The 27827-nt window shown below is 51.6% G+C and overlaps 1 protein-coding gene across 1 annotated transcript; it reads right to left on the bottom strand.

Annotated features, from left to right (window-relative positions):
* LOC132322481 (serine/threonine-protein kinase PAK 3-like) lies at window positions 1-26679 on the bottom strand. Its single transcript, XM_059836969.1, has 15 exons — window positions 26602-26679; window positions 25936-26026; window positions 24059-24122; window positions 23217-23265; window positions 21793-21902; window positions 20902-21019; window positions 19982-20076; window positions 19351-19519; window positions 18884-19018; window positions 16826-16966; window positions 5225-5262; window positions 2681-2819; window positions 2331-2524; window positions 863-990; window positions 1-50 (listed from the first exon to the last, which is right to left on the bottom strand). Exons 1-15 carry the CDS (start codon window positions 26677-26679, stop codon window positions 1-3), a joined length of 1599 nt encoding a protein of 532 aa, XP_059692952.1.
* Between the last annotated feature and the right edge of the window lie 1148 nt (window positions 26680-27827).

The following is a 27827-nucleotide window of genomic DNA, read 5'->3' as shown; positions in this document are numbered from 1 at the left end:
CTAGGACATGGCCAGCACCTCGATGACCCAGTCACAAGACAGGCCACCAGCTGAAATACCAGAACCATGGGGCCTGTTGCATCTGCTTCAAGCTCAAAGGGAAGGCCTCTTTCCACCATGGAAGGACAGAAAGCAAGGAATCCACTTGCTGGGACTGCAGTTGGAAGAAAGGTCAGCAGCGGTCTGCGGCATGGCACGAGGCTGTGGGGAAGATCCTGCCCCTTTGCTGCCATGCGTTGGGTGGCGACCACCCAGCCTCCTGGGGAACTTGGCTTATGCCCATCCTGAACCTGTGGCTGCATATACTGTCCCAGCATTGGCTTCTGGGTCTTCCCAGTCCGTCGAGTATGAGCCCTTGAAGTCCCCTGCTGCCTGGCTCAGCAAAGCGTAGCCCACAGCTGATGCTTGAGGCCATGTCACATACTCAGGCTGCTCTGCTGCTAAGCCAGCCTTACAAACTTGCCTGAAATCTTTAGTTGTGTATTGCTTCTTACCAGGTTTTGCACAAGCTGCCTTTTTTCCACTTCCTGAGCAGATTGCCAGAGTCTCAGAGCCTTCCTGCACTGCTCCTCTGCCCAGCGGAGCTGTTGAGCCATGTCTTCACATTGCTGCTGGCTGAGAGATCTTACAGCTAGCAGCTCACGACGAAGGCCCCTCACATCCTCTGCAAACATGACACACGGCCAGAATCAGAGACTATCCAAGCCAAGGGATCTGATGACTTTAAGCCCTTTCAGTTTCAGGCAAGGAGGGACCGGCCCTCAGCTGCTTCACTCCTCAGAAGCCCTGCGGACCCAGCTGGCTTGGGAGCAACTGCACAGGGCAGGGCCACCAGCAGAAACCAAGCGCACGAGGCTCTCACCGAGTATCGCCTCCTTGGCCTGCGTGGCTGCGCGCACTTGGGCTTGCACACGGCTCCTGGCGATCTCCAGCTCCGATATGTGCTGCTGAGCCTCCAGCAGGCTGCTTTGCAGGCTCTCCTTCTCTGACCTACAAGTTGTGAACATGAAGAGCAATTGTTACTGGCACACAGGGGCAGATTCTCCAGTAAGAAGTACCTTAAGATCCCAAAACCTTAGTATGGATAACGGCTTGCATGGAAACTCAGATACAGCAGGACTATTTTACCCCTTTACATAGCAAAGCAAGGTCCTCCAGGTGACTGGGCAGCCTTTCCTCATGGCCTAGCCCAGCTGAGTTTGATCTCAGCAGCCAGAGCTCAAATTGCTGTTGCCCGACCTATCACACACGCGTGAGCCCACCAAGTATCTGCAAAGGAGCAAAAGCCCAGCCTCTGCTCACTGCCCTGAGCTCATCAGCACTCCCAAGTCACTCTGCAGGGGACAGAACAGGGCTCTCCTGGCTGACTCGTCCATGTTTCATGCCATTCCTAGTGTACGTATCGTTTCTTTGTTCGCCAGGCACTCTCTGAGTAAAAGGGACTAAAAGCATTCACCAAACGATACAGTGAAACCTCCAGCTTCCAACAGCATGAGTAGGAAAGCAGAAGTAGGTTTTTATCTGAAGAACTGTCTCAGGGTGATGGACCATTTCCTGCCATTCCAATGACTGGAATTTGATGAACAAGACCACTCACTTCCTTTATTTTTGACTAACTAAACAAGCAGTGCCCAAATATCTTGGCACTCTTTAAAAAGGAAGAAGCAACAGCCAAAGGGACCTTGACTGGTTACAGAGGTGGGTGGACAGTGGGCAAGAATCAGTGCGGAGCAAGAATCCCCAGACACTGTCAAGAAGTCACAGGACCTTTCCCTTCTGCTGCTGCTGCTGTTTCTAAGCAGATCTAGGTCCTGCACCATACTTCACAAGAGTGAGCTCTGAAGGGTCTCAAGATTTTCAGCATGACCCTCCAGCTTCATCTGAAGCATCAGCGAGCTACTCACAAAGTTCACATGGAAGAGCCTTGAATTTTGAAAATCCCATGTCCAACTACTTGGCAAGGAAAGATTGATGGTCAGATGCACCCAAGGAGAAAGCAAAACCAGAGGGAAACTTCTGGTTTCAGCAAACATCTGTACGCTTTCCCTGGTACTCAATTCAGTGCTAAGTTGGCTTGCTTTGCGCTTATCAAAGGAATGTGCAAAAGGTCCCCAGCATGTGCCTAAAAAGAGCTTTTCGGGCTTGAGCTGGCAGAAAAATAATATTCAGGCTAGAGGATCCTTTTCTTTTGACTCGTGTCTCTTTGCTTCTCAGTCCGAGAAACATCTTGGGAGCACAGAGCAGGAAGTAAATCCTGACAAGATACGCAGCACCTTTGTAATTCCAGACCTTCAATAATGTCACGCCCAGGATCTCCTCCCTGCCTTTACCTGGCCTCTGCCAGCTGCTCTGAAAGGCCTCGTAGGTCCCGCTCCGTGGCTGCCAGTCGGCCTTCCAGGGCAGCGTTCTCTTGCGCCAGCACCGCCTTTTCTCTGCACACCTGGGACAGTGTGTGCCGTTGGCGAGAGAATTCCTGGAGCAGCTTCTCCAGACCCCTGCGGGCTGGCCGCTGTCGGCGGCACACCTGGAAGGGGGTAGGCACCATTTTCCAAGAGGAATCACAACAACAACAGCAGCAGAGTCTGGGTCTTAGCTTGCTGCCAGAAGCAGCATTTGGGGGGGTCTTGCTAGGACAAATCCCTCTCCCCACAAGTGCTGCCTAGGAACAAGGTGAGCATACCTTTGGCACTGCTAGAGGAAGCTCTTCCTTCAGCAGATCCTTCTGAGGCTGCCATACCTCCTCTGTCTGTGCCGCCACTGCAGACGCCCTCTCTAGGGAGGAGTGGTGCTTTCTCTCAAATGCAGCCAACTCCTTCCATCTACGACAAGCAGACACACAAACAAGCCTTTAATGGCAACACGGTCTCCTTGCAAAACCAGGACTACATACCATGTCCCACAAAAGGCAGTCTCAGGGGCTTCCAACAGCCCTCTACTTCCACCTCAAGAGAATGCTGCAATTCCCTCCCTAGACCAGTATCTCTCTTTGTCGTTTGTGCGGGTGAAAGATTCACCACTGAGGAAGTCAAACAAGCCTCCAGAAGCCACAGGACATTTCCAGAAAGCTCAGGTACTCTCAGCATCAGAGCTTCCTGCCTGCTCCTTTCTGATTACAGAGTATACTGGACTTGCAAAAGTTTTTCTTTGGGTAAGACGAGCTTGGGAGGTCCAGAGGAGTACTCTCCCCCTTCCTCTTGCATTCACTAGTGAAACAAGGAACGAGTCTGCAAGCTAGAGCTTGGGGAGGAGGTGAGTAAAATTTTCCAATCCAATTATCAAAGAATGGTTTAGGCTGGCAGAGACTCCAAGAAGCCTCTAGCCCAGTCTTCAGTTCCAAGCACTTGGGGTCAGCATTTGGACAGGCTGCTCAAGGCTCTATCCACCTGGGGCTTCTGAATTTCCAGAGGTGGAAACTTCAGGATATCTCTGAGGCGCTTCTTTCTGCCTGATTGCCTTTGCAGTTCAATGCTTTGCTGTCCTTAAGCCCAGCCTGAACTTCCCTTGCTTTTACTCTGGTCTAGTTTGGAATTCTTTTTGTCAAGGTTTAAGAAGAGAGTCCCAGGAGGCAGCTGTGCTCTAGGTGGCTGGGCAGCCAGACCTGCCCTGGGCTGCCTTCCCCCGTCAGTGCTGAGCAAGACAAAGGATGAGAAAGCCAAATCTGTTCTTTGACTCTGGGCCTCCGAGAGCCCAGCAAGGCCCACCCCTGCTCAGAGAAAGCGAGAAAGCTTAACACACACCTGAACTCCTGGGCGCCGTGCACTCTATCCGTGCTCTCCTGCCGCTCAGCCTTTCCTGCCTGGGCCAATGAGTCCTGAGTGGCAAGAACCTCTCCTAGCGAGACCTGCAAGGAATGGGCAGGGAAAAAGCACAAACAAGCAATAAGGAGTTGGGAAGTTGCCTCCTGAGAGCTGGCAGACGCAGCAAGCAGAGACACAGCTGACCTGAAGGCAAAAGTTGTTGTGCGGAGCTGTTCATGTGGTATGTATGTGGTGTTTATGTCCTAACTAAGCCTGCAGTTGTTCTGCAAGTGTCTGAGTAGAAGCAGGGAACATTTCCCTGCTCAGCTCTGGTCAAGTGGATTCCCCTCAGGATTTCAGGCCTTAGAGAGCAGCCAACAGGAACTGCATTCCAGCCCTTCACAGACAGACCTTGTCTCTGCCATGCAGAGCTGCTCAGGAGTCTTCTCAACAAACTTGGCTCAGGTCAAAGTGAAGGGTGCAGTCCAAGCAGTGACTGTAGCTACCTAGGTAGGGTGTGGAGAGGGGCAGGTCCCTGCAGGCAACAGTGGCTCCTCCACACCCCACAAGGCTCTGAACTGCGCCATGGCACTTCTCTCTCTGCTGACAGCAGGGAGCCTGCACAGACTCTGTGCACAGAGGGGCTGACTTTCATTCCAGTACCACTAAAGGACACCATGCTACCGCTTATCTGACACCAAGGGAAGTTCGCAGTCCCTGTGAGAATGCCAGGACAATGATGCCTGCATGTGAAAGTTCAGATGCCAGTCCCCACGGGTGTTCAGTGCCTGGGCTGAAGAGCTAGGTCATGGCAGGACTCCAGCCCACAGCATCGTCGGCCACAAAGAGCAAGTGCTGCCTGCTCTGAAACTTGCAGCCCTGCACTGCACCAGAGCTTTGCACTGAACCAACCAAAGCTGCCACTGATTGGTGCAGGATGCTCAGGCCCCGGACTGACAACACCTGGAGGTTTGTTGTCCTTTGCCTCCCCTTTAGCCTCTGGAGAAAGAGAGGGAGCCAGAGCAGGTTCTGCTGCTGCTGTTATGCCCTGCAGGCAGGTAGCAGTGTGAGGGACAGGGAGTAACCTGTCATTTGGAACCTGATTTCTCCTGAGCTCTATCCCCAGCTGTCCTGAGCAGAAGTCATGAATTTAGATAAAATTGAGATACTCAGTTGTTAAAGCTCAATTCAAGTGGGCTAATAAGACTAATGTTTAGACAGGATTGCACATGCTTCTGAAGGAATTATTTCAGCCTGGCTACAATCAGCATGCAGCCTCCTGCCTGCAAAGCTTGACCTTCATTAGTGTAAAGCTCTTCAGCAGAAGAGGAGGAAACTGATGGAATCCTTTTGGTGGTGTTCATGCAGACGTTGACGTGGACTTGGTTCGGCCTGCCAGGCTGGCACTCTAGTGCAACAGGCCAAGCCCACAGTTTGCTGCACAATCCTCAGACACCAGCAATGTCAAGGGTGCCCGTCCCACTCACCGAACCGTGCCCTTGATTCCTTCCACGTCTGAGCCGATCTGCCGGGGGCAAGGGAAAATGAACAGGTACTATTAGAAAACTGTTGGTGCTGAGGAATCTCACAGAACAAGCCCAAGCAAGCAGAGAGCATTTTCCTTTCACAACATCCCTCCAGGAGCAACACTTCTTTAGCACAACAAGCAGGACTGCAGGCCAACAACAGAGGCTGTGTCCACTTTTTCTTGGCTTTGCCACTAAGGAACTAGAAACTAGGTTGTGCCTATGCCAATTGTTTCTTAGAGGTCAGTGCATACATGGGAGCGCATTGTCCAGCCTACAGCTAAAGCAGCTTTTTTCTCCTCTCTTTCCTGGACTTGCTTTTGCTTTTTGTAAATTGCACCCAGCATGTCCTATGGGGTTGCTGTACACAATTCCCCACAAAAGCTTCCAGCAAACTCCTTATGGCACCTGCAGATTTGTTGGGACACAGCACAGGCCCAGCTCCGGGCTTCAGGAGCACACACAAACTGCTCGGCAGTTTGCCCCTCAGCGCAAAGCCAATGGCTCTTGTAGCCCACGGAAGGGGTCCTGTTAGACAGGCACATCCTTTAAGGACGGAATGCAGAAAAAAGATGCTTTTCCTCAGTTCTGCAGAGGAGCACACAGTTTTTTGGAGGACGCCTGCAAAGCTTTCCCAGCTGCACTTTGGAAGTTCCTACACCATGCTGGGAGAGAGACACCCCCCATTTAAGTTGAAGCTGTTGACAGGAACTTTACCAAACATATGGCAACTTTATGCCATTTTTGTTCCCACTTGCTGCCCCAAGGAAAAACCTTCTATTTACCAGTCAAACGACGAAAAGCTTTCCGAGAAGCCGCCAATGAAAAGGCGCTGCTGAATGCTCTACGGACTCGCTCCATCGTTTGAGCAGTGCTGCTCGAGTCCGTAGGCTGGGAAAAAAAATGGAAAAAAAACCCCACTTGCACAAGTCCAGAGACCGTGCAAGGAAAAAGGGGAAAAACAGCACACTTGCACGAGTCCACGGACTGTGCAAGAAAAGACAGAAACAGAAGGACACCCGCTGTAAACTGAGAACAGCTCAGTCGAGGTGATCCTCCTGCATCGAGCACGCCAAGAGCTGCTCTGGATGCTGAGGCCTTGCAGGCACAAGGAAAACCTCCTGCTGACAAGGCTGTGACGTGGCAGCCCTCTGCTGACATCACAATAGCAGCTGCTCTGGGTTGGTCTGTGAATTCATGCATAACAACCAAACCTTCTCCACAGTCAACACAAAAGAAAAGCCCAGAAAGTTCTCCTCTGACCCAAAGCAGCACAAAAGCCCCTTGCAGTCCACAGCCCACAGCTGAAAGGATCCAAGAGTAACACAAAGCAGGCACCAAGCCCATGCACCCTGTACGCCAAGCTGAACACTGACAAAGAGCCAGGATGTGAGGAAAGCAAAGGCAACGCGCCCTTTTGGCCAGCAGCGCCTCTGACTAAAACCAAGAACACTTGCTTAAATTCTGTGGATGAAATCGTGCTTTGCTAATATCCCAGAGAGTTCCCTCCACTGGAATGCCTGCCATTCCCACCCATGTGCTGCATGGCTAACATCAACCAGCAAACTGTAGGGCTCCCTGGAGGAAGAATGACACCTAAGTGGGGAGAAAAAGCCAAGTAACCAACCTGCTGCACACACAGCACACTGCTGCTGCTCAATTACGGCAACTCCAAGAAGCCTTTGGGGGCTCTGCCTCACGTCTGGAAGCTTCCCTGGAGTCTGCATCTGGCAGTCACAGGGATCTGACTCTAATGGATCCACAGAAAGAAGGAAAAGAACGTTAAACCCCAATGTGGGACAACGTAGAAGCTGGTGGGGAGAGGAAACCAGTGCACCAAAAGGGGCAAGTCCCACCTAAAAGGGAGTTATGAGGCAGAGACAAAAGAGCTCAGCTGGTGGGCAGAGCTAAGGAAGGCAGGCTCAGGATAACAGAGCAACCACAAGCCTTTCAAAGTTCAAAAGCTTTGTTCCCCCTCCTCTCCTCTGCTCTTGAAACCAGGTTTTTTCTCCCGTCCAAAAATACTTTCTTGAGCATTCATAGCAAGTGCCTGGAAAACCTCCTGTGATTTTTTTTCTCAGTTAAAAACTAAAAAGAATGGAGAAGGATCTGGGCTTTTGCAGTTTGCCTGCTCTTGCAGCCACATTAGCATTTTGGAAGGGCTCTACAGAAGTCCAGGTGTTTCCCAGCCCCAGGACCACCACTGGCATGAGCCCAGCAAGTGTAGTGGAGAGAGCAGCTGGTCAGACTCCACGTGTGACATGTGGGAGGCTGGGTATTGTCCTGATGCAAATTCCCTCTGTGTGTCAAACTGAAAGTCAGGACAATTCTCAAGAAATATCTGATTGGATGAGAGACGCCTTTGCATCTACAGACAGCACATTTGTGCCTTTCTGGTGTCATAATCCCAAAGCTTTAAAATGTTGCTTGGTGACCCCAATTTCCTCTAGACTAGACATCAGAGAGAAGTTTCAAGAGGAGTTTCAAGCAGTCACTGCTTACAAATCTGTCCCCAGAACCACACATACCGTTTTCTGCCCACCATTCACAAAACACTGCTGTTTCCTCAAAGGAAAGCAACAGAAAGCTCTAGCAGACTGCCCCCACCCCAAGAGTTTCCAACCAAGTTTTTCCTCTACTTTCTACGGCCTACGTCTTAGTAAAAGTGCTTTCTGCCAGCAGAGTGAAGTGGAGACAGACCATTCATTCCTGTGACACTGCACAGGTTGCTGCTCCAGCTTGAGAGCTGGAACTCAGGAACTTGGGCAACTGTGCTTTCAGATGCAACCACAGCCAGAGAATGAGGCTGGGGATGACAGCTTGGGGAGGAAGCTGGCCCAGCAATGGCATTGCACACAAGCTCTCAAGGAGGCACTATCAGCATGACAGCCCTAATAATGCCACACAAACCCTCATAGTAATACCCATTTATTGGATGCTGGTTGATCTGCATGCACGTCTACACTGCTGCCTTTATAACCTTTTGGAAATGGTCAGAGCTAGAAGGATTCACCCAGCATCAGGAGCTGGTGCAGCCTGGGAACCTGCTGATTTACAGAGGCTTCCGGCTTCCCAGGTGATGCCAAGGCAAGCCCTACTGCTGCTGCTGCTGCTGCTGCTGCTGCTGCTGCTGCTGCTCTGCCAGAGAGCCCCGGCTGGGCAGGGATGGCACCACTGTGCTGCAGGCTGTTTCTCCTTCCAGAGATGGAAAATGCTTTTGAGGCAGTAATGACAGCTGGTGGGAGAAGGAAGGGGCCTTTTCCTGCACCAGCACTGTGGAGGCGCACTACGGCCTGCTTCAGAGGAGACTGGCGAATCCCACAAAGTAAAGCAGAGGGACACAGCTGGAAAAGGCTTCCTTTCAAGCCTTCTTGTCTCTTGGAAAAGAAGGGAGCCAAGGGCCAGGCCGAGCAGCAGGGCCCGAGCCCTCCTCTGTGCCTGCAGTGAGGGGCGGCTGCCGCTGGGCGGCGCCATGGGAAGGGAGCGCCCCTGCGCGGGAAGGGCGGGGCGGGGCAGCCGCCAGGGGGCGCCCGGGGCGGGGCGGGGCCCCTCTGTGAGGGGGGAGAGCCTCGGGCAGCTGCGAAGCCGCGCGAAGCCACAGACGGGACTGTGCGGCCGCAAGGCACAGCGCCAGGGCCATGGACAGCGCCAGGGCAAAGCACAGCTTAAGCGCGGGCTGACCGGCAAGGGAAACTTCCCATGGAGTGCAGCATTTCCGTGTTTTGTTTGCCAGTCCTGTGCTGAGCTGTCAGGGCACAAAGCCTCCTCAAGCACAGGTGCCTCCTCTCCAGGCTTCCTGCACTTCCTTTGCTGACGGGGTCCAGTCAGGCAGCCTGAGGGCAGGCTCAGCTGATGTTACAAAGCGCTGCCTTCCAAAAAGAAAAGAAAGATAAAAGCTAAAGCTGAAAGGAACAATTAGTTCCCTTGCTGAATTCCTCACAGGCGGAGGCAGGATTCCTCTGGTTCCCAGAAAGGTGCAGAAACAGGACACAAGGACACTCTGTGCCCTTTCCCTTCATGTCCAGGACCTTGCTATTGCAGGCCAGCGTAGCTCACCATCGTATTCACCCCTTTACCCAGGTGTCTTTATCTTGTTGGGATTATCCCATTTGAGCAGCCTGAGAATGCTGCTTCCTGTCTTAGGGCTTTGTTCCTGCTAGGAAATGCCAGAGACTCACTTAGCTTCCTCCTTTCTAACACATGGCCCAGGTTAGCTGCAGTGTAAGGCCTTCCTCAGCAAATGCCAATCCCTCTAAGAAATGCTGATTCCAGTGGGATTTAGACCCAAGGGTTGTTCCCAAGAGCAGTGCAGTTCAGGGTTTCAGCAGCAAGACAAGAGCAGGCAGCTTGGCAAGCCTCCGCCATCTGCCGCACTCAGCTGCCTTGCAAATTCCTCTGCTTCCTGTAGCCATTGGCTGAACTCCTGTTCTTGACCTGCGGCCTTCTCCTGTTACCCGTCAGGCTGGCACCTGAGGCATGTTCTGAGAAGGTCTAGAACAAAACGACAGAGAAAATTCCAGGGAACCTGCCCTTTGTCTTCTTTGCCCCTTTTGGTGCTTGCAATTGTCCGCAGAGGACGTGGGATTTTCGTTTCAGTGGGCTATGAGGCCCAGGAAAGAAAAGCCTGAGTTAGCTGAGGAAAACCAGGATCAATTTTCTCATCTCCTGCAGGCCAGAAGTGGGAGTGCAGCAAATGACTGAAAAATGCAGTACTGTGCAGCACATATCCAAACTGGGCATGACAGAGATTTCGAACCGACATCCAAGGAGGAATCTGAATTGCAGGTTTCCCACCTGGGAGTGGGATTTTGCAAAGGCACCAGGAGCTGAATGTTGGATAGAGAATTTTTCAGGGGAAGGGCTGACTTGGGAGCTGGTGGAAGTGGAGAGAACGGGTAAACGCGCCCATGGCTGCACCCACACCGTGAGGGCTGCTCCAAGGGCACCCCCTGCCATGCACAGGACATGGGCACTGCCCCGTGCACAGGACGTGTCCCTGCCATATTGACAACACAAACGCCGCTCCAGTGTCATGCAAACACATATGGGTGGTTTGTTAGTTGTCATTTTTCCCTCACTAAAAAATAGTTCTTCTTTGGGTGAATCCTACGATGTGCTGGTTGATGTTAGCCATGTAGGGAATGAGCAGGAATGACAGGCATTGCAATGTAGGGAACTAGTTTTAGTCAGAAGCCTTGGTGGCCAAAGTAGAGGGTGTGTGGGCTTGGTGCCTGTTCTGTGTTACTCTTGGATCCTCTGAGCTATGGGTTATGCACTGTAAGAGGGCTTAGCACTGCTTTGGGGCAGTGTGTGCCCTGTCAAAGGAGTCCTTTTTGTCACCTGATGTTGTAAAGTCTGTGGCCAAATGCAGGCATCTGTGGTTTTTGCCTCTGAAATTGTAGGGTTTGCAGACATGTTCAGGTGTCTTTTATTTTTGCCTTCTTCTTCTACAGTTGGCCAATTGCTGTGGGTGTGCCCTTTTTCACCTTTTCCTTGCATAGCTGGGGGATTTGTGCAAGTGGGTTTTTGTTCCATTTTTGTTTCCTGGCCTGCAGACATGAGCAGCACTGATCAAATGATGGAGTGAATCCATCGAGCAGTTGGCAGGGCTTATTTGTTGCTGTCATCCTGCAGAGTTGTTGGTGGTCCGATGGGTATGTAGAAGTTTTTTTGTTGGGGCGGCATATTGAAGCAAAAATGGCATGGAGATGCCAAATGTTTGGTAAAGCTCCTGCCACCAGCTTCAGCTAAAAAGGGGATGTATCTTGCACAGCATGGTGTGTGCAGGCATCCGTTCTTTGTTCTCTGCAGTTGTAGAGTCTGCAAACACATGCAGGTGTGCCTTTTACTTCCATCCTCTTGTACAGTGTGTAGATTGCTGCAAGTATCTCTTTTTTCCCCCATGTTTTGCTGTACAATCCAAGAACTCATGCAAGTGTTTTTTCATTCTCATTCTTTGCATAGTCTGCACAGTCATGCAAGCGTCCTTATTTTTCCATTTGAGTTGCATCTAAGTCTGGGATTTGTGCAAGGGTCCACTTTTTTCCTCTTTTCACTGCACGCTCTGGGCATTCTTGCAAGTGGGTGATTTTTCCCTTTTTGTTTCATGATCTGCGGGCTGCCGCAGTATTGCTCAAATGATGAAGTGAGTCCATAGAGGAGTCGGCAGTGCTTTCCCCGGCCCGAGCTCCGCCACTCCACAGAGCAGCCGCCCGCCCGAGCCGCAGGTGCCCCGTTCCAATGGGGATGCCCTGCCAGGAGTGCTTGGGGGGCTGTAGTGGGGAGGTCGGGGACCATTCTCGGCCTTGGCCCGAATGTTGACAGCCGCGTCTTGCCCGCAGGGAAAGCGCAGGAGGCCCTGCAAGAGCGATTCCTCCGGGTTCGCTGCTGCTGCTGTGCTGTGCCTTCGAATGGCAGCGTCTACTCGGGGATGTGGCGGCGGACGGGGCCCAGGTGGGAGGAGGGGTGTTGCGGTTGGTTTGAGGATCCCTGCGGAGTCCCCGGGGCGCCCCCTAAGCTGTATGTTCGCTGGTAGCCGCAGGCAGGCAAGGAGACTCCACATGGCTTCTGAGGGTGCTTATGAGATGAGCGTTTATTGGGGGTGCCACCCCCGGGGGCAGCATGGTTTCTGAGAGAGAAGGAGGGAAGGGGAAGCGAGGGCGAGAGAGGGAGAGCCTAGGGAGAAAAAGGGCCAAGGCTGTGTCTCGCCTGCCTCGCATGTCTTAACAGGGAGATTCAAAGGGGGAGCGGAATAAAACTTCGGCCAATGGGATTACAGATGCATGATACTTCAAGGGAGGGATCGCAGGCTTGGAATATACCGGACATTTTCGAGGGGTGAGACAGAGTGTAACATTGAACTAAAATGTAACACCACGGAGGGGCTGGCGGAGGACGGAGTAGGTGGAGGGCGGAGGAGGGAGAGGATGGGGCTCGGCAGGGTGGTATCTTAGCTCAGCCCTCTGCTCCCCTTGGCTCGCAGCTGGCCATCAAAGGTGTTCCGCGGGATCGCGTCCGTCATTAGGGCGAGCTGGTGAGTGACAGGGACTAGCGGCAGAAACTGGCACATGATGGGCCGGGTAAACCGAGGCCCGGCAGAGTGGAAGCCGCCAGGACGCCTGGAGGGAGAGCGGGCGTGAGCTGAGTGGAGGGCTCAGAGCATCCTGGGCTGGGTGTGGGAGTCCAGACCAATGGCACAGCATCAGCCCCACTGACGGCATTGTGATTTTCTTGTGTCCCGACGGAACCCACGTATCCAGGGAGATGGTGGTTCTGGACAAGGTGTCCACTGGGTTCCATGGTGTTGTTCAGCTCTCGGATTGGTGTGAGCTCCCTAACAACTTCTTGTTAGTGATGGAGTGCCCTGAGCGGTCGCAGGACCTCTTTGATTTCATTCTGCCATGGGGGCTCTGTGTCAGAGGAGGTGGTGCAGGGGCTGTTCCTCCAGGTGCTGAGGCCGTGCATCACTGCAGCAGCTGTTGGGTCCTGCACTGGAACATCAAACCAGAGAACATCCTCCATGACCTGGCTGCTGGACAGGAAAACTGATGGATTTGCCTGTGGCACCTACCTCCAAGACACAGCCAAACTTTGCAGATGAGCCCACCCAGGGCCAGGCTCCCGGTCAGTCCCTGCATCTCATGGCCCCACCTGGCTATGGTGCCGGGGGTTGCCCCCTTTGCTGCCAGTCAGGGGCACAGCTTTGACCCACAGAGATCTGCTATACGAGACTGTACGAAAGATCAGAAGAATCATTCCACCTTCTCTCGCTGCTAAACCAGTTCTTCTGTTTCTCATAAAGACAAAATGCAGATTTTCTGTGGATCAATGGCAGCCTATCACATCTGCAGATTGGAGAGGCTTTTTTCCCCTGCTGCTGTGCTACAGGCAGATTTACCAAAGAAGCAGCATTACGAAAAAAGGATATTCACAGAGGGACCACAAGCAACTGACTTTGTGCACTTAATCTCAAAGGTCACCGCTCTCAGCAGACACAGATAGAAGAGACTCGCTCAGTCCCTGCTTGCTCTGTTGACTCAAACCTGGCCGGCACAACTTTCCCTGATGGAGAATTACAGCAAGGGACAGTTCCCTCACAGCTGTGCAGCCCAGAGATCTTCAGGGCACCATCAGCACCCGGCTTCATAAGTGACCAGTTCTGCTGCTGGGATGGAAACCAACCACCAAATCCTCGCTGACTTCAGCGGCAGCAGCAGTGCCTGCATCGGATCCCCAGGTCTGGGACTGGCCAGGACAAAGGACACACACGGCACATTGCCCCTGAAGAATGTGACTTTGGAAACAAGCACCTGCCACTGTCTCCTCTTCTTTGTGCTGGGGTCACACCAGCCTAAGGCACTGGGCAGCCCTCAGTGCCACCTGGGACTGCAGATGACAGGCCCTGGCCTCCGGGACCAAACACGGAGGGAATTTACTCTCCAGATGGAGCTTGCAGATTGAAAAGGCTGCTGTGAGCAGCTACCTCAAAGGGCAGACGAATGAAGCTCTCCTGCACTTTAGCTGTGCCAACCCAGCTACACAGCCCTGGGCAAATACGGCGGAGCACAGGGGCAACACAAGGCACAGGAAGAGGGACAAAGCCGCTCAAGCACAGAGACTTTTCATGACTGATGGGCCCCAGACAACCCCAAGCGTGGTGTCACCTACCAGTCCTTATCTGATGACAAAGAGCAGGTACATCAGGTGCTTTGCCTTGCTGGCCAGGATCCTGCCAGGTGCTTTCCTCTTTGCTCTCCTGTACTGCCAGCAGACATGCCCACCTTCTTCGTTGCACTTGCAGAGCCTCGTACCTATTAGCCATGGCCACGTGGGAGGCAGGAGGTGTCACGGTGGAGATGTTCCAGCTACATAGAGCAGGAACCAAAAGCATCGATGTGCACAGCTGAAAGCCTGCATCTGCACAGGATGTTTTGGCTGTGGCAAGATCCATTCATATGAGAGGGGAGTCATGATGGTTCGTTTTAAAGATCTCGGAGTGCAAAACACAACACACTGAGGATTTCAGTATTATTCAAAAGAAATGCATCTTTATTGAATGAGCACAGCAAATGCGATAGACGGATTTAGGGAGAGGAAAGAGATAAATGGGGAGAGAGAAACAGAGAGGGGTTATAGCTAACAAACATAGAAAGACAAAGTCCTCGTAGTCCAGCCGAAGGAGTTCGCCTCGTCACTTTGGGGAGTGTCTGTGTCTAGGCAGTCCCCACGCAAAGCAGAGACCACAAGCAGTCTCAGATGACAACTCTTTATTATCGAACATGGCTGACCTTTTATACACTTTCTACCTCTTAAGACTTCTTTTACTCTAACTATTGGCCACAATAAATCAACATAACACTATTCTTGAAAAGTTACAATGACTTCAACTAACTTTCTAAAAAGACTTTGTCCAGCTGCAGAGTTCTCTTCTTATCTTTCTTCCATTCCTCACTTCTCCTGGTCTCCTTGCTTACAGCCTTGGAGAGAGCTCCTTGCCAGTTTCTTCTTGCTTCTCAGCTTTCTTCTCACACCTTTAGCTAACAGGCTTGCTTATAGCCCCTTCCCCAGGGGAGATCTCAAAGGTTAACTCAAGGTTCTGTGATATATATATTGCTGAGGGAGGCAAACAGATCTTGAAGTAAGTCTATTGAAATCGTTGAGGGGGAAAAAGAAACAATTAAGAATAGATGTAAAAGGTAGTCCATGTTCTAAGCAGTAGGCAAGGACCATCATCTTCTTGCTCCAATGGCCACACTTGCAGGCAAATGTGTCCCTTTGGTCTGGTTGGCTCCCCCACACACCTGCCCCGTGTTAGGGGTTTCAGTCTCAGTCCTTGGGAGGGGGGAGCTTCTCCGTATAGGGCTCTCATGTCTCAGTCCTTGAGAGAGAGGCTTCTTCCATCTCAGTCGGTCCGCCACGGTGGCTGAAAAGCAGATGAGGGTCTTCTTTGGACCACCAAAGGTGACCCCAGAAAAGTCCAACCATGCCAAGAGGTGGGAAGATTCCTGGGCTATTGTCACCAAGCAGGTTCAAGCATATGGGGCGCCTCTCCCCCTGGCAGGCCCTGCTAGGAGCAGTCACAGTAGACACAGCTGCGAACAATCTCGTGGCAGGCCAGAGCTCTGCTCGGGGGCCTCAGGATGTTTGGCATTCATCCACCACCAGCAGACCAGAATTCCCATCAGGCTCCTCAGGGTCCCGATGCCTGTCCTTGAGATGGTCGTGAGACAAATGAGGGGAACTTTCAGACTGTCTCCTCAGGCTGCCCTGCTCTTCTCTGGGTTTTCAATGGAAATGCAATTGCACTTTCTTCCTCATCCAGAAGTCCAAGACTGGGCAAAAACTGGCCAATGAGCAGCATTCCAAAGGCAGTATATGTTGGAGCTGATAAGGGATGGAGATCGTGCCCAATTCCAAGCCACACAAGGATGCCCTTTGGGGGGACTTTCCATTTTTAAGAAAGAATGGCCAGTTCTCAAGGGAATGTAGAGCCTTATGCCCTGGCTGACAAGGAAGGGAATCTTCCAACAGGCTTGAGTGTGTATAGGATTATTATTGTGAGTCCAGATCCAAGCTGCCATTGCAGAAAGCAATCCTGAAGTGGTCCGTGTCATCGCTTCCGCTTCCTCGATTGCTTTGCTGCACGTTTCTTTGTTTTTGTTTGAAAAGCCCTTAGAGTGGGGATTTAGACGGCGAGGGGCCCATGTGGTCTGGAGAAGGAATAAGAGAAGAACAAACAGTCTTAGTAAACAGCACCAGGATTAAACCAGCACCACAGCCAATCCATTTCTCTGAAGTATTTGACTCCAATGACTGCTGACAAGTCAGGAGTCTGAAGGGAATCCAGGAAGCCAACTGTTCTCATCAGTTTGCCCAGACTAGCACACACACCATCACTGAGTGATTGGCTAGGCCGCAGCCTTCTGCTGCTCGCACAACAGTCTCTGCTTATGTCTTCACTGCACAGGGAAGCTCAGGCAAAGCCCACCCATTCCCAGCTTTTTCCTCAAAGGCAAAAGGAACGCCCCAAGTGCTCCCTGCCTGCATCCAAGCACCACAATGGCTTCTAAAGGGAGTCCAAAATGTCTCTCCCAACACCAAAGAGAGGAGATACATGTGCTACAGCTCATGCTGAGGCACGCACACCATGCACTACTCAATCAGACAAAGAATGCACAGGACGTACTCAGCAGCTTCAGGCACCTCCTCAGCAGCCTGACAGCCAGCCCGCTCCCACAGCTCTAGCCTACCTCTGCAGGGGGCTTCCTGTGGGACCTTCCCCCTTCTGAGACATAGCTCTGGCTTTCCCATTCCATTTGGGCCTGAAACACCATCCCTACTTTCCTTAAACCTTTGGTCTGGTAGCCTCTCACCTGACTGGTGCTTTCCCTCCTGGCACCAAGGTCTCTCCAGAACTGTTTCCCAAGGGCCAGTTAAGAGACAGTGCCACCCTGACAGACAGTGTCCAGAGAAACAGTGCCCATAAGGAGGGCAGAGGAGTCCAAAACAACACACAAGCTCTCTTTTCTCACCCTTTGCCTTTTGACTGGCTCTGCTTCGTACCTCTTCTTGTTCAGCTTGCATGCTGGCAACTTCCTGCTTCATCTCAAGCAGCCTTTTCTCCTGCTCCTTCTGTACCTCTGCAAGGAAGTTTGTCCCTTGTGCCAGCAGCTGCTGTGCCTCCAAACGCTGCCCTTCCGGCTCCTAGTGAGGGGAGGAAGACACTTCCACATGAAGTTCCAGCCAGGCTGCCCCAAAAAATCAGAGGAAGCTTCATGCCTCACACCACCCACCTGAAAAGTGCACATCATGAGTGACTTTGTGCCCTCCAGCAATGCTGTCCTAAGCAGAAATTCAGATGGAGGATCAGCAGGTGGGGGAAAAGGAGATGCCACCTTGCTTTCCTGCTCTGATGGCTGCCTCTTTCCTGGCCCCTCTCTCCTCAGGATTTCTACCTGCTCTCAGAGGCTCTGTTCTCCAAGTGCTGAAGTGGCCTTGTCATCACCTTTGCTTCCTGCATTACCTTGCTGCAGGGATGACAGCAATCAGCCTGTCAGAAGAGGCTTAAGAGAGGCTCCGCTGATTGGAGAAATGGATGCTGCCCAAAGGGAAAAAGAAACAAAACAACCCAAATTAAAAGAGACAAAGAAAAAAGGAACCATTCTTTTCCAATTTGAGCTCCTAACAGGGTCAAGCTGGGTTCCTCTAGTGCCCAGAAATACACAGACATCGGACTGAGGGCACCATCAGCTTATCTGCCTTCATGTCCAGGATGCTGCTATAGCAGGAAAAATGGCCCTGAAGTGCACTAGTCCATTCCTCAAGGTGTCATCACTTGCTGGGATTTTAGTCCTGATATCACTGTGGGATTGCTGCTTGCTTTCCAAAGGTTTTGCTCCTTTCAGGAAAGTCAACAGACTTATTCTTATCCTCCTCTTTGCTATTTGAGACATGGGCTATATGGGTGTCCAAGGGAGATGTGGGGCATACAGCATTCCTCAAGAGACTCCCAAGAGCTCTGGAAAGTATTGATCCCACATGTTGTTCTCAGGATGCTGGACATGCAGGTTTTCAGGAGCAAGCCAGGAGCAAGGACACAAGCAGCAGGGCGCAGATGTGCTCAGCTCTGGCTTGCAGGAAGAGCGGTGTCTGCCTCGGCATGCCCCTCCCTCCTGTGCCGGCTGGCATCTTCCTTCACAGCAGGCACAGGCAAGGAAGCGGCTCGGTCACCAGCTCCTTGTCTGCCACAAAACCTGGCAGCAAAGCCACAGCCGTTCAAATCATCTTGACTGGGCCAGGCAGCACATGGGGCTGGCACAAATCCTGCACAGCTGTCCCCGTTTGGCTGGCAGAAACCTCTAAGAGTGGGCTGGGAGGGACAAGCTGGGTGCCCTCGGATGCCCCCAGTGAGCCCCCGCAAAGCCCCTGCCTTTTTACAGATCAGTCTAAAACCACTTGGCAGGGATTGCTTTCATTGTGTTCCTCAAGTCCCCTGTCCCTGGCATTGCAATACATCAGTTCCTTTGCTGCCAGGTAAACCTGAATGCAGCAGCCGAGAGCAAAAGAGGGCCACAGAAATGACCAGAAGGTGGGAGTTCTCCTCTGAGGAACAGCTGTGAGAGTTGGGCTTGTTTAGCCTGGAGAAGAGCAAGCTCCAAGGAGACCTTTCAATAGTTGTAGAGGCTTCTAAGAAAGATGGGGACATATCTTGTAGCAGGGCCAATTGCAAGAGGATAAGAGGCAGTGCTTTTAACCTAAAACCTCCTCATTTGTGATTGGCTCCAAGGAAGAAACTGTATAGCAGGAGAGTGCTAGAATACTGGCACAGGCTGCCCAGAGAGCCGGGAGGAGCCCCAAGCCCGGCAACGTTCAAGGTCCGCTTGGATGGGACACTGAGCAACCTGATCTACTTGGAGATGTCCTTGCTGGTGGCTGGGGTTTTGGAGTAGGTGACCTTCCCTGGTCCCTTCTAACCTCAAGCACTCTTGGATCCTACTTGGTTTCCATTTGAAAAGCACCCAGATTGGAGGTTAGTACATGGGGGGCCCATCTGATTCCCTGGAGTGTGGCCAAGGAGCAAACAGGAACAGCTGTTTGTCCTGCAGCCCCTTTGCCTTGTACCTGCAGAAGTTCCTTGGCAGAGCCTCGCCTGTCCGCATCCATCTGCAGGCAGCAGCCCAGAAATTCACACAAGCCAGGGGGTAGCCTGAGATTGTGCAGATTTGGCACCCCTCGCTTGGCTATCAGGTAGTTAGCCTGAAGCAAAAGGAAACATGAGACTCTACGTGATTCTTCCATATCCTTCAGGGCTCACCTCGACCCCATCTTTTCAGCTCCAGTCGGCAGTGGCAAGTTCTTGCCTTAGCAGACGGTTAGAGATGAGCCTTCTCTCCCAAAGGAAGAAAGGTCCCAGTGCAGCCCCAGCTATTCCATGCTGCACCACGTCTTGCCTCCACAGCTGATGTGAGCCCCAGGGGCAGTTTTAGAATTGGGCCCTGGTGGAAGCCACTTCAAGCTGTGCGAATGGGATTTTGTCTAATGGACAGGGACCAGACGGGCACAGCTATCTGAGCCTATTTGCACCTTACCCTGTCACTGGTTTCCCGAATATAAGGAGCCTCTCCTTTGGCCATTTCTATTCCCACAATGCCAAGGGACCAGGTGTCCACTTTGGGGCCGTATGGCTCTCCTCTCACCACCTCGGGTGCCATCCAGCAGGGGGTCCCGACCATCGACCTCCGTTTCCTCTGCTCAGGGCTGAGCAGAGCACAGAGGCCAAAATCAGCTGAGGAGAAAAACAAATACTGCTTCAAGTAGGAAATCAGGGGAAAGAGTTCCTCACTCTCAGAATGCAGTGCTGAATGAAGCTGGAAAAGCAGCTGGGCTCTCCTTCCTCAGGGCTGCAGCCAAGTATCTGCCCGCAAGGGTATGGTTGTCCACGTGAAAACCCCACCCACAATTTCCCTAGTGGCTTTTCCTCATTCCCCTGAATGTTTACACTGTAACTGCCTCCCTTTGGAAGGAACACACACAAACCAAAGTTACTCTTGACACCTTGTTTCTCTCTAGACCACTCAGCACCTTACAGCTGCACCCTGGCCTTGCAGAGTGCTCCCTGCCCTCTCACCAGCACCAACTGCTGGCACCCGGCAGCCACTCCCAAGCAGCCCCACACCGCCTCCCTGGAGAGCTGCGCCTGACTGGGAATACCCACCCAACTTGACGGAGCCATCCCGGCCCAGAAGGATGTTGTCACTTTTGATGTCTCTGTGGATCACCTGGTTGGCATGAAGGAAAGCCAGGCCTTGCAGGCACTACGAGAGAAAAAAGAAACGGGAGGCCAAAAGTTACCCTGATCTGATCACATCACTCGCAAAAGGAGGCTGCTCCTGAAGATTCCCAGATCTCAAAGGAGCAGTGAGTGCTGGCAAGGGGAAGAGCTTGTAGCTGCAACACTAGGAGAGCAGGATCTTTCCAAAGGAGGCATGTTAGCTTTTGAGGGGGAAACGTCAGTCGTTGTCCAAGACAGTCCCCTGCAAAGCCAGTAAGATGACCGCTGCTGCGGCGGATGCACTCTCCCCCTCCGGAGGACAATCATGGGTTTGCCAAAAGAGAAAAAGTCCCTGCCTTGGGCACCAAGGGGATCACTGTTGGGCGAGAGACTGAAGGACAGGGGTTACATGGCTGCCTTAAGAGAAGACTTGGAAGTAGCTCATTTGTCAGAGTTCAGCAGAAAGCACCAAGGTGGCTGCCATGCCATCCTTTGAACTGGAGACCTGTGACAGATGAGTCTCTCTTTGGCTTTGCCACTTGTTTTAAACTCGCACACCAGCGCCTTTGTGCTTACAGGCCAAGGAGGCAATACAGAAAGGTTCTGGGTAAAGGCTTGGAGAGGCACAGGGCAGAACAGAAATAATAATGAAAAAGAGACAGGGAGTTCAACAACGGTAGATAAGAGTAAAGAACAGCCTACAGTAAGGGCAGGGACACTGGTAGGCAGTTCTGTGCAGATGCTCCGTCTTCTCTGAAGCATAAGAGCAACCCAGAAAGAAAGCTCTGAACATGGAATCTCTGCTTTAGCCGCGCTTTCCAAGGACGAGCCCATCCAAGCCATCCCAAGCACAAAGGGGACCCCTTACCTCCCGACACACTGTTGCTATGTGTCCTGCAGCCATCCTTCTCATGCTGACCACATCAGCTAAGGAGCCTCCATCCATATATTCCAACACCAGCAGGACAGCCTCATTGACAAGGTAGCTGCAAGATGAAAGCAACAGCGTGGAGCTGAATGGGCACAGCTAAATTGCCGTATGGAAGAAAGACTACAGCTGAGTTTTGTTTCCAGGTCACTGCTAAATGAAGACAGAATCAAAGGAAGACACACTCCAGCCAGGCTACCCAGTGTCTGCCAACTCTGCCGCCTAAATGAGGAAGGCACATCCACGGAAAAGGAGACGGCTTAGGTGGCAGGCAGGGGAAAAAGGCAGTTTTGTGAGGGCAAAGATAAATCTGGAAGCGGACAGATCCCAGCAGCTGCTTCATCATCTTCATACACAAATTGCACCAAGAACTCCAGCAGCAAGGAGACACAGATTTCACACCTTTTACTCAGGGCAGGAAGGTGTGCAGCAGTGCCATCACCCTTTGGAAAACCTTGCAGAAAGAATAGTCACAAACAGGAAAAACAATTGGCAACCTGGCAAATGATGTGCCTCCTAGCCAAGCCTTTTGGCATGCAAGGCAATGGAAAATAGTGGGAACAGCACAAGGGAAATCATCTCTGGGATGCTTTCTCAGCACTTCTCCTCCGACACTTGGAAAAATAATCACGTCCCAAAAGAGCAAAACAACATGCAGCCAGTGAACATACAGGCTGCTGCCTTAGTAAGAGAGCCAGGTTTCTGAGAGCAATCTTCAAGCTGCTTATGCCAGGAACCATTCCTGGCAACAAAATGCAATCTCCTCCTATGCCTCGTACAGGTGTGGATTGATGTTCATTGAAAGATCCGTTTTCTGCCAGAACTACTTACCTTTCAAAGTAGGTGACAATATTGGGGTTCTTATTTTCACGCATGACCAGGATTTCCTTTAACACTTCCTCACAGCCCTGGTGCTGGAGATTAAGTTGCTTCACGGCCACCTATAGTGACATTGAAAGCTGTTAGGGACAGACATCACCAGAGCCTCTTTCTCTGTGCACACACAGGCCTGGATGCCTTGTCACCTCAGTCAAAAGGGACTCTAAACCACCAACCACAAAGCGCTAACAGCACTCTCTGCACCCCCAGACTTCTCAAATAGACTTTGTTTAGCACCACTGTTATCATTTGCACACGTCTTGCAAGCCAAAAGTAATTTTGGTCCTGTGAAGACAAATTGAAACCACTGAAGATATGGTAGCATTTCTAGGGGCTTTGAGCAGCGTTTCAGCGACAGCTGCCCTTTCGATTGTGTGCCAAATAAACACGCACAAACATGACGGGGAAAATGCTGTCCAAAACAGAACTCCAAAGCGACTCAAAGTAAAGATACAATCTTAGCACATCCTTACTTCTGCCTTTTGGGTTTCGTAACTGTGAAGGACAATCGTGACCATGGTTTAGACTTGAAATTATTTCATGTGTTTAGCAATGAATAACCCTCTCTATGGTACACTATGGATGTGCCCCAGCTTTTAAGTATAGGGCTTAGGGCTTTCGTACACCTCGTGGACCTCCCTCCAAGGGAAGTACCTGATCTCAGCACCACTGGTGGAGAAGGAACTACCTTATCTAATGCCTTACTAGTAAGGAAGATGGAATGTATTTGCTGAGAGCCAAAAACCAGAATTCTGAACTCTGAACTTTGAGCCTCAAAGAACAGCGTGATTCTCTAAAACACCTCCATGTCCTTTCAGTACAAACAGCATTTCCATAGTGAAATGTCACCAACACAGGATCAACACAAGGTTGTATCACTTAAGGCTCTTCATCCACTTCTTCTCATTTATCTGTGTGTGTTTGTGTTTGTGTGGGTGTCTGTGTACGTGAACTAGGTTCCCTAGGAGTAAAAGGCAAAACAGTGTTCCACAAAAGATCTCTCCTTCTTTAGGTCTTGCGTTATATTTTCAAACTGAACCACGTGATGGAAAACAATGGGAAATACTATCTGTGTCTGAACCTGGGCTTAAAAGGAATTGGCTGGAATGACAGCTCTTGCCATCATCCAATCTATGCATATTTATGCAGTAAGTCCAAGGGTGTCCTTCTCTGAAGGACACCACTGCTATCCTGGCATCCATTCAGGTAGGCAAGAAGGACAAAGTCTGTCCAAAATGCATTTTGCAGCCAGCCTCTAGACAGGCTGCTCCTGCGGGACAGCCTTTGCAGCAAAGACAGGCGGCCCAAAGCTCTGGCCACAGATCACATGCCAAGGGAAAGCACTCAAGAGCTGCAAAATCTGCATGGGCACTTACCGCTTGTCCTGTGGCAGTGTTGACGGCCTTATAAACAGTGCCAAAACCCCTAGAAACAGAGCAGTGGCAAGAACAGAGAAGTTGTTCAGTGCTGAGAAGCAAAAGGCAGCCCAGGCAGGAGCTCTCTGCTGCCTGCAGTGCCTCTAAAACACCGGGGTTTGTCTGCTCTTCAGCCAATGGCCCAGCAGCCCAGCAGCCCTCTGCCCTGCAGAGTGTCCAAGAGAAAAGCTGGGTCCAACAGGAAGAAAAAGGGCTGCTACAAATCTCAAATGTACACACTAGATGATGCATGCGGGGCTGTTCTTTGCCTTTTCCTTCTTGTGTCTGTGCCTGTGGCGTGCCTTTCCAGGCAATGAGACACACAGTCCTGCTGGGCCTTCTCACCGCTCTCTTTTGATCCTACCTGCCAAACTCAGGCAATGCCACACAGCCTTTCTTATTTTCCTGGCCACCGAATATGGTTTCCAGCACAATATAGCTTAGAAATTCTACTGAGAGCTGTTATCTGACAGCTCTCAGGTGGGAAGCTGCTCTCTCAGGTTTTTCTTCCTTCATGAGTCTGGTCATATTACTTTGAATCATACAAACCCAAGTCTTCAGGGAACCTGGTGCCGTATCTTGGAGGGATAGGAGAGCATCCACATCCTGCTCCTTCAGGCAGCCAAGACATTGTCAGCATTCAGTTATCTTAGATGATGCCTTGTACTGCCACAGTACAGAGACAGGGACAATCTGGAGCCAGGGTCTGAAGATGCTTGCAGCTTGCCTAACTTTACATGTGATGTTGCACCACCAAAATTCCTGGCCTGTGGTTCTGCAGAAGTCAGCGTGCCTGCACTCACCCACTGCCAATACGTTTCCACCTGGCGTACTTCTTCTCCGGATCTCCCACACTCACCACATGCCCTGAAAGAAACAAAATGCAAGAAGCAAACTTCAAAACAGAGATCCTGACTTCCAGGAGATCTGAAACTCAGCTCCACTCTTTGGGGCTCTGAGCAATTTATGGTCGCTTGGCCAACAATACCATCAACGAGAACAGCAGCAACAGCAGCCCCAGCAAGACAGGCAGCTCTGGGCTGCACAGAGTCTGATTCTCCCATACTCCTTTGAAGGGCTGCCTTGAGGGGAATGTCCCAACTTTCCCAGCTTTCTCCTTTCCCTGTTTCCTCATGGGTTGTGTGGCCCCTGGTGGATGGCCCTTTCCTCCCTGAGAGCCAGCTCACTTTGCCCTGCCCTTTGGTACCGCCACTGCACCAGCCCTTACTTAAACATTGTGCAGAGGACGTGGCTCATCTTTTGTCTCTAGTTCCCCTTTGGCGTGCTCAAATAAACCTTGCTGGAACTGACCTTCTAAAAGGCCTCTCGGCCACGGTGCACTGAGCTTGCCGTGGTGAGTGTGGTGTGTGTGGACTTGACTGCCTTCCTGAATGCTTACCCAAGTGGCTTTTCCACAGGAAATGCCTTTAGGGAAATAGGTAGCAGCAATCACCATCTAAACCCCCTCGCTGCTACAGTAGACCCCACTCAAGACAGAACATGATTGTCTTTGAATTCAGACCCACGGAGGAGTCGATCAATCCACCTTTTGTCCCAACAGCTGATGGCAGACCCTGAGTCAACTGGGCCCTGTTCTGAAAAACCTGACCCCATATTCTCTGACAGCACTGCCCTGCCAGCTCTTCCTAGTTGTAAGAAGCAACTGCAGTTCTACTGCAGAGTCATTAAGGCCTTGGTTGGTGTGCTGTCCTTGAGTGCAGGAATCTGTGCAGGGATTGCGGCCAATGCTCAGTATTCCAAGAATATTTACCAGCTGGGCACAAGCAGTGACAAAGTGCCTGGAACTGGAGGAACATGCAGCAGAGAGGCTGCAGGCTTCCTTCTGAGAATTGCCTGCAGAGCACTTTTATCTGACCATGCCACACAGATGTGTCTCTCTGATGCATCTTCCTAAGCACCCAATTAAAATATCCAACAGGGATTGTAACAAATGTGCTTTTCCTCTTTTGGGGCACTTTGAAAACAACTCTTTCTCTCTGATAAATTGGGATTGTTCTAAGAATGTAACTTTTTCACTTGTAGGGGCTACTGAAAAAGATCTCTTCCTCTCTTCTTAGTTCTATCGCCTGATGTTCTCTTCAAGGAGTTCAGGCTAACCAAAATGTCGAATTCTTATCAAACCACACTGTAGAAAGAATAGTAGAAATACTGACAGTCATAAAAACAACACCATTATGAAACCAGCCACAGAGCCAATCAATGTCTCTGAAGTAATTTTACTCCAATGAGTCAAGAGCCTAAAGTCAGGAGTCTAAAGGGAATCTAGGAAACCATTTCTTCCGATCATTTTGGCCAGACTAGCACATACACCTTTCCTGAGTCATTGGCTAGATCAGAGCCTACTGCTGTTCTGGACACAATCCCTGCTTTTGTCTTTACTGCACAGGGAAGCTCAGGCAAAGCCCACCCACTCCCAGCTTTTGCCTCAAAGGCAAAAGAAACGCCCCAAAGTGCTCCCTTGCTGCCCCCAAGCACAACCCTGGCTTCTGTAGGGAGTCCAAAAGGTCTGTCTGACACCAGAGTGAGGAGGAACATGTGCTACAGCTCATGCTGAGGCACACACACTATAATACACTGCTCGATCGCACAAGAAATCCCCAGGACGTACTCAGCAGCTTCAGGAACTGCTTCTCTCTCTCCTGGCTCCAGCAGGGCGAACTGCTCATGCTCCGGTTTTCAGGCTGCGGAGAGGAGGCTGCTTCCGAGGATGCGGCTGCGGCGGCAGCTTTGATGGCACATCCTGCTTCCATCTGGGACAAGAAATTTGGTTTTGTCAGAGAGGTGCCTGGCAGAGATGCCCCAGACACAGCATTTCAAAGTCAAGCCCTGAGGAACAACACTGGTGTTAGGCTGCAAGCTGAGCTGTCAAGTCTTCCTCCTCAAGTCCAACCCAAACAGCAGTCAGAGACTAGAGCTTGTCACAGCCAGCCGTAGTAGAGACTGGGAAAGGGAAAGAACAACTGCACATTTCACCCCTTTCTGAGGACTGCATTCACCATGGACAGGGTCAAGTGCTTCAGAATCTGTGTGGGTCTCCATGCTCAACTGAACAAACCCCTCAAAAAACAAAGTGAGCTCTAAGAGGCCAGCAGAAATACATTCACAGGATTGCTGGCCCAGCGGCCAAAGCACAAGCCCTGCTGCCCAGGGCAGCAGCTGAGATTCAGTGGCCCAGTAAGTGTCCTTCTGACCAGCTGCCATGGAGACCTCAGAGCGTGGCACTCAGACACATTGCCCCCATCCACCTGCTGCTCTGCAGAGCAAAGGCAACAAGGGCAGAGACCACTCGTTGTGTGACTGCAGTGGCTCCTGCTCTTTCACTCACCTGCTTTAGTTCAGCCAGCTTGTACTGCAGCAGGACCTTGCGCATCCTCTCCATGTTTTCTTGGTGGCTCTTCTCCATTGCCTTCATCTTCCTCTGAGCTTCCTGCAGTTCTGCCTGCAGCTTGTCCTTGATATTTGGTCAAGAGAAATCTTACTGGCACCTGCCATCACGCTCAGATTCCCTCTTTCCCAGGCTCAAAAGCACTTCTATTCCACCACTTCCTTCTGCTTCTCCAGCCAGCTCTAACCCTTCCATGCTAGCTGTTCTTCCTGGGGCTCAGTGCTGGAGCCTGCCAGGCTCTGTGCTTCCAGTGCCTGCAAGTAGTCCTTACATCCTCTTGCCTTCCTGCATAGCTGTTCTAACCCAGAAGTTAGCGGGAGTGTCAGCAGGTGGCAGGAAGGAAATGCCACCTCCCTCCCCTGCTCTGATGGCTCCCTATTCTCTGGCCCCTCTCTGCTCAGGATTTCTGCCTCTTCTCAGAGGCTCTGTTCTCCAAGTGCCCCTGCCATTTGATCATGGAAGAGCTGCAGATGGACTGCAGGACTAGGACATGGCCAGCACCTCGATGACCCAGTCACAAGACAGGCCACCAGCTAAAATACCAGAACCATGGGGCCTGTTGCATCTGCTTCAAGCTCAAAGGGAAGGCCTCTTTCCACCATGGAAGGACAGAAAGCAAGGAATCCACTTGCTGGGACTGCAGTTGGAAGCAAGGTCAGCAGCCGTCTGCTGAATGGCACGAGGCTGTGGGGAAGATCCTGCCCCTTTGCTGCCATGCGTTGGGTGGCGACCACCCAGCCTCCTGGGGAACTTGGCTTATGCCCATCCTGAACCTGTGGCTGCATATACTGTCCCAGCTTTGGCTTCTGGGTCTTCCCAGTCCGTCGAGTATGTGCCCTTGAAGCCCCCTGCTGCCTGGCTCAGCAAAGCGTAGCCCACAGCTGATGCTTGAGGCCATGTCACATACTCAGGCCGCTCTGCTGCTAAGCCAGCCTTACAAACTTGCCTGAAGTCTTTAGTTGTGTATTGCTTCTTACCAGGTTTTGCACAAGCTGCCTTTTTTCCACTTCCTGAGCAGATTGCCAGAGTCTCAGAGCCTTCCTGCACTGCTCCTCTGCCCAGCGGAGCTGTTGAGCCATGTCTTCACATTGCTGCTGGCTGAGAGATCTTACAGCTAGCAGCTCACGACGAAGGCCCCTCACATCCTCTGCAAACATGACACACGG

The sequence above is a fragment of the Haemorhous mexicanus genome, chromosome Z (assembly GCF_027477595.1).
Source record: "Haemorhous mexicanus isolate bHaeMex1 chromosome Z, bHaeMex1.pri, whole genome shotgun sequence".
NCBI lineage: Eukaryota > Metazoa > Chordata > Aves > Passeriformes > Fringillidae > Haemorhous > Haemorhous mexicanus.
This window is presented reverse-complemented; position numbering and strand designations above follow the sequence as displayed.